Source organism: Hemicordylus capensis, chromosome 3, assembly GCF_027244095.1.
Source record: "Hemicordylus capensis ecotype Gifberg chromosome 3, rHemCap1.1.pri, whole genome shotgun sequence".
Classification (NCBI taxonomy): Eukaryota; Metazoa; Chordata; class Lepidosauria; order Squamata; family Cordylidae; genus Hemicordylus; species Hemicordylus capensis.
This window is the reverse complement of record NC_069659.1, coordinates 331,961,560-331,975,787: the sequence shown is the minus strand read 5'-3', so window position 1 is coordinate 331,975,787 and position 14,228 is coordinate 331,961,560. Positions and strand designations below refer to the sequence as shown.

General features: G+C 43.3%; 1 protein-coding gene across 1 annotated transcript in view; it reads left to right on the top strand.

The window, feature by feature from the left end:
• Positions 1-5,635: 5,635 nt before the first annotated feature.
• Positions 5,636-14,228, top strand: part of SI (sucrase-isomaltase) — a 220,785-nt gene continuing 212,192 nt past the window's right edge. Inside the window, exons 1-5 of the mRNA XM_053309014.1 lie at positions 5,636-5,663; positions 6,602-6,675; positions 9,964-10,084; positions 10,658-10,767; positions 12,814-12,965. Of these exons, the coding sequence (XP_053164989.1) occupies positions 5,636-5,663; positions 6,602-6,675; positions 9,964-10,084; positions 10,658-10,767; positions 12,814-12,965 (485 nt within the window). The remainder of the gene's footprint in view (positions 5,664-6,601; positions 6,676-9,963; positions 10,085-10,657; positions 10,768-12,813; positions 12,966-14,228) is intronic.

The window sequence follows — 14,228 nt, the reverse complement described above, 5'->3', positions numbered from 1 at the left end:
AAGCAAATATTGGCCAGGCATTTAGATTACACCTTCCTTGAACCTCTCTTCTTAATGTTCTCTCTCTCTCTTTCTAGATGGGAAAGAAGAAGTTTAGTGGATTAGAAATTTACCTGATCACACTCTTCCTTTTGGTAGTGACTGTAGCCTGTGCCCTAATTGGACTTTTAGCAACAGGTCACTCAGGTCTCAAAGGTAAGACCACATAAACCTTTGAATTTCACTGAGCCAAAACTAAAAAAGCATTCCACATGGAACAGAATGCTCAATGGTATTTCATGCACTCTTAATATTTCCTGTTTCCCATATAATCTTAGCACAGTGTGGTGTAGTGGTTAGAGTGCTGGACTAGGACCGGGGAGACCCAAGTTCAAATCCCCATTCAACCATAATACTTGCTGGGTGACTCTGGGCTAGTCACTTCTCTCTCAGCCTAGCCTACTTCACAGGGTTGTTGTGAGGAGAAACTAAAGTATGTGGTATAACGCTCTGGGCTCCTTGGAGGAAGAGCAGGATATAAAATGTAAATAACAACAACAACAACATAATTGGCTCTAAGATAAATAGCACCCTGGGCTACATAGGAACATAGGAAGCTGCTATATACTGAGTCAGACCATAGGTCTATCTTGCTCAGTATTGTCTACCCAGACTGGCAGCGGCTTCTCCAAGGCTGCAGGCAGGAATCTCTCTCAGCCCTAGAAGTGCCTTCGTGCCCGCACCAGGACTCCATGGCTAGTTTATAACATTGACTGCTCTTCCTAGGCTTTCCATTGATCATGAAAACAGCCCCAAACTACCTCTCAATAAGGTGCTACTTTACTATTTTATTTATTTATTTATTACATTTCTATACCGCCTCATCCAAAGGCTCTGGGTGGTGCACAAGAAGTTAAAAAAAAAAAACACCATTTAAAACAAACTGCTTTTACACTGCTTTAAAACAATGTAAAAACAATTTAAAAACCGTTCTGAGCCATTTAAAACCAATTAAAAATCCTTAAGAACAATTTTAAAAACTTGGGAGGCCAGGCCAGACAAGTAAGTCTTTAGGGCTTTCTTGAAGGCCAACAACGAGCCCAAACTATGGATATCTGCCAGGAGTGCATTCCGCAGGCCAGGAGCAGCTACAGAGAAGGCTTTGATGCCAGTGCTCTCCTGTTCCAGTTGTGGGATCCCAAAGAAGTCCCAGAGGCCTTCTGCAGCTTCTTCAGTCTTCTTCTCTCTCTCCAGTTCTTTTCCTCCATCAGTTTTCCAACCTAGCGCTCTCTCTCTCTCATACACACAGAGAGAAATTAGGCAGAGAAAACTCTTCCCGGGTTTCCCCCCCACCCTCCCTAACTCATTGCAGAAAGTATACTCAACAAACAGTGCGGTCATTCACACAATAAAAAACTGTTTTCTATCCGGGTTCGAAAGCTGTGTGCGCTCCTAATTTACGGTTGTCTAGAAGCAAGGTAGGAGGAAAACCTGGGTAGAAGTTTTAAAAACGTTAATTGAAAATTAAAAACATTTCAGTGTACATACCATCATCAGTTTACAATCAAGCACAGAAAAAGACCTCTTCTGTTCCCCAGTTGTTAAATTCCTTAACTAGATGACACTCTGTTCTGTGACTGGCGGAGAGGGAGGGAATGAGGGAAGAGGGAGGGAGGAGGAGAGACTGGAGCCACCTGGTTTTTCTGACAGGTTAATGAATCTAATAGCATCAGTGGTTGCTTCTGGAGCATTGACATCTGGTTTTAACTTTTCTTTTCTAGAGCTAGACTCATTAAGGGTTTGCCTGTACTAAAAATGCCATTTGTTATGGATAGATTTACATGGCAAACCCAGATAATCTTGGAAAGACAATGAGGCTATTCCCATGAGCAGCAAAAATTGGGCTAGGAGAGCCTAGCCCAATTTTTGCTGCTCGTGTAAACCACCGGGCTCGCAGGCGAGCCCGGTGGCTTACAAGTGGCTAGCCCACTTAGGTAGCATGCCCCTTAAACTGGGTTTGCAAAGCGAGCGCTCCACAAACCCGGTTTTTAAAATTGTAAGTAGCCATGCCGCTGCTCCGCACTGCAGCTACTCATGAGTAGACATCCGACCAGGAGGCCGAGAAACAGCCTCCCGGCTCAGGGGTCTCTCCAGCATGCCCTGTGCACTCGCATTCCAAAGCTCTGGGGCAGCAGAAGAGAAGGCCCATCCCCGAGTAGCCACCAAACGAGCCGGTGGCAACTGCAGAAGGATATAAGAAAAGTTAAATAAATAAATAAATAAATAAATATGTGCATTGCATCGCCAATGTATCCACTTGCACTGCTCAGATAAGTAATGCAAACCATTTCTTTCTGTGAGCGAACCAGTCATGACAAGTCTGAACCTGTGCTTAGTGAAATGTAAGCAAATGAATAAGTTATATTGTATTGACCATAGGTCACAACAAAGAATGTCATATACAGATAAAAGGACTCTATTGACCAATTACACACAATAGCACATACAGCATCAGTTAAAACAGTCATAAAAAACCATGCAGTAGAGTTCTCAATTATTAATATGATGATCTGTCGCATTAATTTCTGATAAGGCTGGCATCATGGTTTCTCTTCCATAAAAGCTTATGGCTTTTATATAATGGAAAACAAACTTTTCAGTTATTTCCTCTCGTAGTTGTCAAGCTAAATTTCATGTTTTTTGTTGACTGGACTATAGTTGTTTAGTCCAATGAAAAAGAGAGCCAGATATTTATCTCTTGTTTTCTTATAAATAGAACAATGAAGCAGATAATGAGGCATATGCTGAGCTACTAGTCTCATAAATATAGTACCTCAGTTTGGGGGAAATTTCTTGTAGTTGACTCCCTAGAACTTTATAGAATTGGTTCAACTTATGGTGGGACAAATTCCAACCTACAGATATCTTAGTTTCTGTATCAGCACCAAAGCTGCAGCAGTCACCAGGCTGGCTGCTGGGGTTGTGGAAAAACCATTAGAATCTCACTTTCAAGAAATTTCAGTTCCAGCCCATTGCAACCACTGGGTAGGGAAGATTCACATAAAATGATGCTAAACCTTAAAGGCAGCTGTGGATAATTGGGGTGGGTCACATAAGGACAGCAAGGAAATTGCAGAAAAATGCTAGTTCCCAGCAAGCACATGCTCCCAGTACTACCACCTCTTCCAGGTGTTGTGAACACACCAAGGTTGGGTCCCTTCTGTTGCCCAACATTTGCCCAAAATTCATAACCAACATTTGAAGTTGGATGGAGAATGTTGGGTGATGGAGGGGATCCAACATTCTCCAGCTGACATTGGTGGGTTTGCATGACATGAGTTTGCATAACTGCTTCCAGTTATGGAAGCAGCTCTTGAGAAGCAGCTCTTGAGAAGCCAAGATTCAGACCAGGGGAGGCAGAAAGCTCTTGTTTTCTTTCCTAAAGAAGAAAGCAAACAAGCCAGCAAGCCAGCAAATAAATAAATAAACCAACAAGAAAATGAGGGGGAAAGGACAAGGTAAGTAGTGTGTTTGGGCTAGTCTTTTCTAGAATTTGATTTCAACCTGGCTAGGGGCATGTTTTTGACAGGGGAGTTTCAGTTTCAGTGCACTCAGTGCAAAGAGCTCTTGGGGAAGAAGTTTGTTCCCTCAAAGCCAATGTGACTGACCTGGAGAAGCTCAGGGAGTCAGAGATGTATGTAGATTAGACCCTCATGGTTGTGATAGAAGTATCCCGCTCCCAGCCTGACAGCTCCTCTGCTGTCATGGAGAATGAAGATCTCAGCGAAGGAGAACATCAGTTTGAGAAAGAGGAGAATGCTCCCTTAGAAGGGACCCCTCAATTGGGTGATGCACCCACATACTCTCACACAGAGGTTACCCCTCCTGGGGTTGGGGGCTTCCTAGTAGTGGGTGATTTGATCATTAAGGGCATGGAAATATGGGCCTGTGAGCCACATGTATACCACACGATGACTTGGCTGCTTGATGCAAAGGTTGCAAATGTCATACAGCATCTAGATGGGTTGTTAGGCAGTGCTGGGGTGGAGTCAGCTGCCATGGTGCATGTTGGCACCAATGATGAAAGGGAAAGTTGGGTCAAATCAGAAAACACGAATCTTATTTTAAATCACAATAATAGAAGCTCAGTTGGGATGTATATCAAGAAGGAGGAAAGGTACCACCAAGTTCAGGAGGTTAGCCAGCATAACTAATAAGCAGAGTCAGAAAAGCTATAAAAGGGAAGAAGACTTCCTTCAGGAAATGGAAGTACTGCCCAAATGAAAATAACAGAACATCTTGACTAAAGCTGCACTTATGCAATGAATAAAATTGTGCGCATGAAAGAAGATTGCATAACTGTGCTAAATCACAAAGTTTTCGGAATTGCACTCCTGTGCAGAAGTTCCCCGCAAAACATATGAGGTGTTCTACAGTTTGCCCACCATGTCGTGTATCACAAATATGTTTGTGCTAGCACAATACTAGTCTGGAATGCAAGTTCCAAACTGAGCACAACGAACTGACACAACAGCTTTGCACTAGCACAATGTCCCAGTGTGCGTGAAGTATTAGGATGTTGGCCATTGTTTATATAGTACAGGGCATATGTTTGTGCTCTCAGCTGTTGGCTTAGGAGGCAGGAAATGAAGAATGGAACATTTCTTTTTTTGTTGTTTGTTAAATGGAAATGAAAGGAAGTTATATTCCTTTTATTTCTGTAAATAATTAATTTTTATTCATACACTGCACTATCAACCAGCCAACCAATCATTCAAAAGAAGCACACCAATTTCAATTTCCCAGATCCTTCAGTACCACAGAGTGAGCTGAAAGTACCCTTGGACAGATAAGAAGTGACAGGAAAATGTGTCCATGATCCACAGATCCTAGTTCTTCCTGTTTATGTAAACCCAAGTGACCAAGTGGATTACTATATAACCAGGCATGTGAGAATTTGGGTTTGTTGGCTTATTTGTTTATTTATTTAACATATTTTAATACTGCCCAAAACTTACATCTCTGGGCGGTTTACACCAAAAAACAAAAATGTCAAAACATTAATTAAAACAGATAGACAACAGAGAAATTAAAACATTGGTTAAAATAAATGACAACAAAAAGTTAGAACATTAGTCTGTCAGTCAGTCTTTATTAATACAGCCAATATCCAGAATGGTTAGAACATTACAACAATTTTAAAACCTTAAAATCTATATATATAATTATCCTGGGTGTGCCAGGGAAAAATGCGTCCCGGCAGCCCAGCTGATTGGTTGGGCTGCGGAGGCACCTGATTAGCTGGCACACACAGGAGGAGGAGAATTGGCCGCTGCGAGCCATGGCCGCTGGTGGGCCCGGCCTGGCGGCGATGGGTAGTGCGAGGGGCAAGGAGGCAAGGCAAGGCAAGGCGAGGAGGAGGACCAGCCGATGGACAAGGAGGCGGCAGTGGTGGCGGGCCCCGATACTGCGGCAGGGGGTGGGGGGGAGAGGTGGGGGTGGGGTGGGGGGGGAGAGGTGGCCAGCCGCAAAGACTGGCAAGAGGCTCTCGGCAGGCTTGGCAGGCGGCGGCCGCAGCGGCGGCACTCAGCCCCGCCGGAGACTGGGTGGAGTGGGGGGGAGAGAGGTAGCCGGCCTCAAAGAGAGCGGGCCTGGCATGGCGGAAGTAGTGGGCCAGGCGGCAGGTCCGGCCCGGCCACTGAGGCGCAGGCGGCGGGCCCAGATGCCAGGTGGCGGTGGGCCTGGCCGCGGCGGCGGCACTCAGCCGGGCCAGTGACTGGGGCAGGGGGAGAGAGGCAGCGGATCCGGCCCAGTGAGGAGGCCAGGCAAGGAGGTGGCGGCAGCCCAGCCGGAGACTGGGGCGGGGGGAGGAGAGAGGTTGCCAGCCCCAAAAAACGCACAGATGCTCTGTGCAGCGGTCAGCTTGTAATATGTTAAAAGAATGTTAAAACTATTACAATTGTATTTAATTTTACTGGGTAAAATTTATTATTTAATTTACTGGGTATTTAATTTCACTGGGTGAAAAAATGTGTCTTTAAAGATAGATGATTACCATTCAAAGCCAAGATGTCTAGTCATACATATTCAAAGTATATCTGAATTTACACATGGCTGTAATCACACCTACTGGCCCCATTTCTAACTTCTATATATCAGTTGTAACTTCTGTAGAGGGGCCTTTGCGCGCACACACACACACACACACACACAAACACAAACACAGACACACCCTAACACATGTAGGCTCTGGATGCATCATCATCTCTATTTCACACTTTGCCTATATGCATGGAGAGAACTGTCTAAGACAGAATTAGTGATATGGCTGCATTTTAGAATTGGCCATATCTAGCTGAAAATTTGTTCCATTTTACTTACAGAAATGTATTACAATGAATCTTTGATAGAGGATTGTTTGGCAATGGCAGCAACAAGAGTCCAATTTAAATTTGCTAATCAGCTGCGATAATTGGATACATCATTAAAATCTATCTGTGATTGCATTTGCAATCTGTTCTTAGTCTTTCTTTTAAAAAATATATTTTCTTGAATTTTGTTTTGTTCTTTAAAAAAATGCTAAGGTGGTTGGTTAACATAACGATTGATTGATTCCTTTCAGACTTTTCACCTACTTGTCCACCTGTACAAATATCTGAGAGAATAGATTGCATTCCAGATCAAGTGGCAACAAAGGTATGATAAGCAGCAAAGGAATACAAATATATTTAGCTATTTATTAAGTTTTTGTCCTGCCTTTCTTCCATTAGGGTGCTCAAGGGTGCATACATGGGGTTCCTTCCAGGGCAGTTATCCATCTGGGCACTAACTGGACCTAGACCTGTCTAGGTGGCTACATCATGACCTAGACCTGTCTAGGTGGCTGCATCATGTGCCTTCAGACATGCCATGAGACAATTAATAAATTGATGCTGTTTACTGATCTCTGGATAAGAGAGGAAATAAAAATAGTTAGTGTGCGTGTGTGGAAATAAATGAATTAACAACAGCTAGAGGGCCTCAGATTGGCTACCCCTGATATATACATAGCATAGGATTCTGCTAGGAATAATATTAGCACATGCTACCCCATGAATCATCACTGTGCATATGAATTATAGGCAGGTGACACCCCAAACCTTCAGCCTGACTTGTGTGGTTCAGGCTGCCTTTTGCCTAGCCTTGAACTTTTAGAAACCCCATTGACTTCTCTTAGTTGGGGAAGCTAGAAAGCAATTAGCTCTTGCTATCATTTATTTATGCTGTTGAAAAGTCCTGAGAGGTTACTAATTAAGCTCAGATAGCAACAGTTCTGCTCAGTGGCAAAAGTCTCTCCTCAATGCCCCAGTAGCATTTGCTTTCATGAACTATTTATGAGGTTATAGGATAAATTAAATATAGCTTTTTCACTAGGATCATTATTATCTGAGTGTGGTATCTCCAGTTATTACTGATAGAGAACATGGGTTATGGGAAGCTTTCAGCTCGCTCGCTTTCTTCACTTTTGGCAAGGAATATTTTGTCCCCTAGAATAAGTTTAGAGAGAAGTCTGTTCTCATTATTGTTCTGTGAAAGCTGTACAATAGAGCAAAGCATGGCTCATATAATGACTAATGTTGCATGGGTTGAAGAATGTTGCACATGCACAAAGAAAGAGGGGCAGGGTCTGCCCATTCCCATCCTTCTTATGTTGCAGCTGATGCTGCCCTGAAAATATGTCCCTGAGGACTGGGGAGACTTCAGGGACATATTTGGTAGAGAGAAACATAGAGGTCTGGCAAAAATGGTGTCTCTTCACTTGTGTACACCTACAGTCTGTAGGTATGCCCATGCATCCTACCCTTGTGTTGATTTTCAGTGTCAGAGATTTCATGAGATAAGTTGTGCAAAGGTTCCCACCTACAGAGATTATAAAGCATGTCTCCTCTCTCAGTGTCCTCCTCTTTTCCACCCAGATGGGTGCAATTTCACTTTACATGCATGTGTTCATGTGCATGTGGGTTTTCACATATATTTCATTGTGATTAAATCTAAGGCTCCTATGGCTATCCTGGAGACCCATGTACATAGAGTTTAGTAAAGCGCAAGTGTGAATGTGCCATCCAGTCTCTATGTTCAGAAGTGGAGGAAATTCACAATGGTTAATGGGCCTCAACAAGGGCCCAGTGACTGCTATGACAGAAGAATGTGACAAACCTTGACATTACAATAGTCTTACAACCAGTATCTCTAAGAAGATACATTTAGAAATGTTTAGAAATTTATAAAGAATATCTTAGAGAGGAAAACAGCAACACTAAGATACTAAAAAGATTTCAGAGATTAAACAGATATGGAGATCTATCAATCTATCGATATATCTATTAAAGGCAAAAAAACCCAACCCCTTTGATTTACAGGATAGTTATGGGTGTGTCAGCTCCAACTGAGCTCCAAAAACCAAGGACCTTTGATGGCCCATGATGTTCACACCACGAGGGCTTGATACCTGATGCCAAGTCTGAGATATTGTACTGGCCTACAAAAGCATAACCATGGGAACACAATTTAACCAGTTCCTCCATGCTCCAGTGCACTACCTGCATAGGCTGGTGGCAACAGCAAGAGATGGTGATTAGGGTTACAGTAATATTTAAGAAGAATTAAGAAGACCAACTCTCCTCCCATAAAGAGGAGCAGTGTGTGTGTGTGAGTGGGGGGGGGGTGAGAGTGAAGACCCTGGGGCTTACACAGCCCCACAAACATGTGGTGCAGAATTAAATAGGGCTGTATGGTTTTGAAAGAATCTCTGTCTTGCTTGCAGGTGAGGATAGTAATAATCACCCTGAGCCATTTTTTGAGAGGAAGTATATGCATCAATTAAATTAAATTAAATTAAATTAAATTAAATTAAATTAATGTGGTTGCTTGAGATGTCTTAGCAAGTAAAGGAGAGGACATGTAAACCAAGTTAGTTGTTGAAAAGGAGGGGTAAGTGTCTTAAATGTGTACACAAACATTGTGTCTCCAAAATATTTCTCTTGCTAATGGGCAATTTCCTTGTGATAAGAAATCAGGCTTTCAGTGAAAGCATTAAGAGCTTCAAAGTAAGAGCTTCAATATAAATTAATTAGTCCACAAGGTACTGTAAGAAGAATCACATAGATCATGGGATAAAACCCCAAGGTTGGGTTGCATTTGACTTTTGTTTGACAGGGCAATTGAACAGTCCAGTTCAATTTATTTATTTAAAGCCAGTTGTATGAGGGAATCACAAAATGCATGGCATGGAAATGAATGTATGAACACTTAAGGATGCACTGACTTCCTGAAACCAGTTTCAGAATTAATCCATAGTAATCAGATTTGTTTCTTGGATATAGTAAGGTTGCTGGAAACCAAAGAAATTTTTTTTTGTCTCCTGCATCCTGTGATAAAAGTACATTGTGGCATCCAGGGCTTCAGTCTCTGCTGTCCACCCCACTGTGTCTCTGAGTACCAGTTGCAGGGGAGTAAAAGCAGGAGAGAGGGCATGCCCTCAACTCCTGCCTGTGGCTTCCAGTGGCATCTGGTGGGCCACTGTGCGAAACAGGATGCTGGACTGGATGGGCCTTGGGCCTGATCCAGCAGGGCTGTTCTTATGTTCTCTATTGCCCCAATAAGTTATGTGAAGGAAGAAATCCAGGAAATGCTGCAAAATTTAGGTATTGCCTCCTGTCTTAGAACTCTCATTGCTGGGGATAGTGTGTTCTTGAAATGCCCCCCGAAAAATTGTTCTACCATGCAAACATATGCTGAACCATTTATAAGACTGCTCCAGTGTGCACAAAGCACAAATGTGTGTACATGCACACAACATCACCTGAGGCTGACCTCAGCACATACAAACTGGTTGCATGTATTGGCTCAGAGGACCTTGTGAAACACAGCTTACTGTGTCTGAGAATGAATTTGAAGATTATTGCTGCTAATGAAGCAATTTATCCTCTCTCGTTGATAATGCAGGCCCTATGCACAGTCCGCGGCTGCTGCTGGAACCCTCAAAATGAAACATATATTCCCTGGTGCTACTTTTCTAGCAGTCATGGGTACAAAGTGGTGGGAGGCCAGAAAGAAACAAACTACGGTAAGCAGAAAAGTGTACTCCTGGAATAATATGCATTTTAGTTCCTTCAAACAGTATGGAGCCCAGCATAACTCCATAGATCAAATGTTAGAGTTGCACAATCCTGATCTAGTTCAGTATTTTCTACGAGGATTGGCAGCAACTCTCCAGGATTTCCAATGAGCATCATTCCTAATCCTACCTGGAAGTGCCAAGGATTGAACCTGGGACTTTCCACATACAAAGAATGTGCTCTATCACTGAGCTACCATGGAAATCTGATGCTCAGATGATGGTCTTGGTTGAAGAATTCTGACTCTAACTATTTTATCCTACTGGGTAAGGAGAAATTAAATCAGAATTCCAAAGCATATTACGCACTCATCTGTGCTACAGCCATGATCTGCAGTGTGTCCAAAGTGGCCTGCCAGCAAAGCCCATTGCCTGACCTTCCCATTTGGTCCTTTTGACTCTGAACTAGTAACATGCACCTGCATTTGGCCCAAAGGCCCAAAGTCACTGATCCCTATGATACAGACGTTTTGTATGTAATGATGGATTAATACCCTTATGTTTTTCATTTTTATTCTAAAGGATTTGAAGCTAAACTCAGAAGGCTGCCTGCACCATCCCTCTTTGGAAATGATATTAACAAGCTTCAACTCACTGCTGAGTATCAGACAGCAAACCGCTTCCGGTTCAAGGTTAGATTGTTTTTTATGGCATTGGTCTTCACTTGGGGTGGGGGTGGGTGGGCTGGAACACAGAACATCAGAATGCAGCCTGACATATGAATGGTCCCACCAGTAACTCTACCTCCAGAGAAATATATGTTAGCAAATTAAGAAGTATGCCTATAATCTATGTTTGGGCTTAAAATGGCTCCCAGGTCTTAAAAGCCCTGAGCCATTTCTGGAAGGGCGGTATATAAATCAATCAATCAATCAATCAATCAAACAAACAAACAAATAAAAGGTTAAAGGTTATTGGGGCAATTCTCACGACCAACAAAAATCAGGCTAGGAGAGCCCAGCCTGATTTTTGTTGGTCATAAGAACCACCGGGCTCGCAGCCGAGCCCGGTGGTTCTTGAGCGGGTAACCCGCTTGAGAACCCCTGCTAAAAAGCAGGTTTGCGGAGCGAGCGCTCCAGCAAACGTGCTTTTTAGGTTCATGAGTAGCTGCGGTGCGGCTTCGCACCATGCCTACACACGAGTAGACCCCTGGCTAGGAGGCAAAAAACCACCTCCCGGCTCGGGGCTCTCCCCAGTATGCCCTGCACACTCACACAGGGCATACTGGGGCTTGTGGGGGCCGCGCAGCCCCCACTCCCCCCACCGGCTCCGTCACGGAGCCGGGCATCGTGTGGGCAGCTGATCCGGCCGCCCAGGGATTCCTGTCTACTCGTCTGCGGGGCTTAGCCCGCTCTCCCCGCAGTTTTAACAAAAGCAGGTCTCACGGATTATTGAAGCCTCATTGTCTTCAAAATGTGGCCACAAAATGTGGTCTCTGGGGTAACCCAGGGAGACCATATTATGCCTGCCCTCAAACAGTTGCACTGGTTGCCAATTTTTCCAGGCAAAATACAAAGCTTATTACCTTTAAAGTCCTGAACTTAAAGAGCAACTTCTTCTGTATTATCCCCAACGCGCATTTAATAATCACATGGGGAACAATTTTTCTGAATGGTCCACAGCCTGCACATCAAATATTGCTTTAAAATAGACTCATAGGCTGCATTCACATGTAACATGGAACTGGAGTTTAAGGGGACAGAGGTTTTCTTACCATGTCATCCGAATGTATGCAACTTCGGTTCTGCGAGGTGACATACCCAAGGTTTGGATTTTTAAACTCCAATCTGAACCCTTGGGTTGTCGTGAATTTTGTCACCCCAATCCAAGCTTCCACACAGCCTGTGTGTCATCCAAATTCAGAACCGTGGGCTGCATTCACTGTGACTGGAGTTGAGGAAGGAAGTTTCTCACTCCCTCCAGCCATGACTGGCTGTGCAGGCTGTCCTTCATGCCAGAAGGAAGCCCATATGGCCAGTTCCCCCTCCTCTCTGCAATCTCACTGACTGCAGAGAGAGTGTTCTCCATGACATCCAAATTCAGACAGGAGAGCAGTGATGGGGGTGTGGAGCGGAACCATGGGTCCATTGGACCCGCTGTTCAGTGTTACATGTGAATGCGGCCACAGAATCAGAGAGCTAAAAAGGTCCTTATAAGCCAGCTAGTCAATGCCGCACTCAGTGCAGGAAAACCAGAATCACAGCTTCAGGTTCAGTATACCTGCACAACAGAGCTTTATTGTGAATTGTACCCATAATAAATTTGGACAGTTTTTGACTTCTTGCCTGAGTGTCTACATCAGATAGGTTTGGGGAGGGGTTAGGAACTGCAGAAATTCAGACTTTGTTCAGTTTTACCCCAAACAAATTAAACCACACCTAATACACATCTTTTAGTGAAAATATCATGGTGAGAAAAACATATATTTCCTTTCAGTTTACAATAAGAGGATTATATTGATAAAAATATTTTTAACAAGTGAGTCTGTAGAATGCGCGGAAGATCAGAAAATTTGCATGGACTCATTAATTACATAATGGTATTCATTATACTCAATAAAATGTAACATTATATTCATTCAACATGTTTAGTATGTATACCATTGATTCAGGAATATATCACAATGATGAAAGGATAGTATGAGGCAAACAGAAGTTAAATGCTTCATTTTCCTTCAGATTACAGATCCTAACAATAAAAGATATGAAGTTCCACATCCGAATATTAAGTCCTTTGAGGGACCTAAAGCTTCTGATACAAATTACGGGGTTAGCATCACTACAAACCCTTTTAGCATCAGCGTGGTCAGGAAGAGCAACAACAAGGTTCTGTAAGTCACCCTTTTGTTTTTATTATAAACAACAGCACAGTCAATTATTCTTCATTTATTCAAACATTCTCCTTAAAATCATATCAAAAAAATAAAATAATAGATCTGCAATTTTCACAATGTCTAGCATTGGGAACCTTTCCACATTGAAGGGTTTATTCCAATGTGCAGGGGGAAAAATAAAATAAAATTAAAGTGGAAGCTAAGTTTGTGTGAACTGTAGAGAGATGTCATGGAGTGCTCCTGGGCTCATGCTCACAACTTGGATGGTAGGGAGAAATTCCCGCCCCATCACTGTCACACAGTCCGTCGAACCTGGCGTTCATGCTTACTGCACTGTTTTCCTGAAGCGGGATGTGCAGGAAAAGTGATGAATGGAATTTCCATAATCAGCAAACTCGAGGGATCAAGGTAGCTACTCGTGGAAATACCAGCCATCAAGGGTTGTATCCAGGTATGGCTCAAGAGCTCTGTGCACCTGAGGCAGCATGTCAAATGTCAGCCTCCCCTTGTGCACTCTCTCCTCCCCCCCCTATTTTTTTTTAAAGCAAGGAAGGGCAGGAGGGTATTTTGCTGCCTTGCTGCTGCCCCAGTAAATTGCTGCCTGAAGCGAACTCTACACTCCGTCTCATGGAAGTGCCATCCCTGACTGTGTCTCATGTAGACGCCCAACATACATCACACAGCAGGGTGAAATACAGCCAGGGCGCAGGAGATGATCAGAGTGACTAGGTAAGTTCATCTACTACAACTGCTATGAAGACTATTTATTTCCTGCTTTTAAACAAAAGTTCCCAAAGCGGTTCACACAGAGAAATAAAAATAAATAAATATTGATCCCTGCCCTCAAAGGGCTCACAATCTAAAAAGAAATATAAAATAGATACCAGCGACAGCCACTGGGGGGATGCTATGCTGGGGTTGGATAGGGCCACTTGCTCTACCCCTGCTCGATAAAGAGAATCACCCCTTTTAAAAGGTGCCTCTTTTTACAGGCAAAAGCCATTCTTAAGCTAGCTCACTTGGCCCTGGAACATTTAGGGCTTTAAAATTAAAAATCTCTACTTTGAATTGGATGCAGAAACAAACTGGAGGCTAGTGAAATTAATCCAGTGTGGTGTAGCAGCTAGGGTGTTAGACTTTGACCAGGAAGACTGAATTCAAATCTTCAGTCATCAATGAAGCTCCCTAGATGTTCTTGGACATTTGTTCAGTCACATACATTCAGTCAAACGTAGCTCCACGGGTTCTTGTGAGGTTACG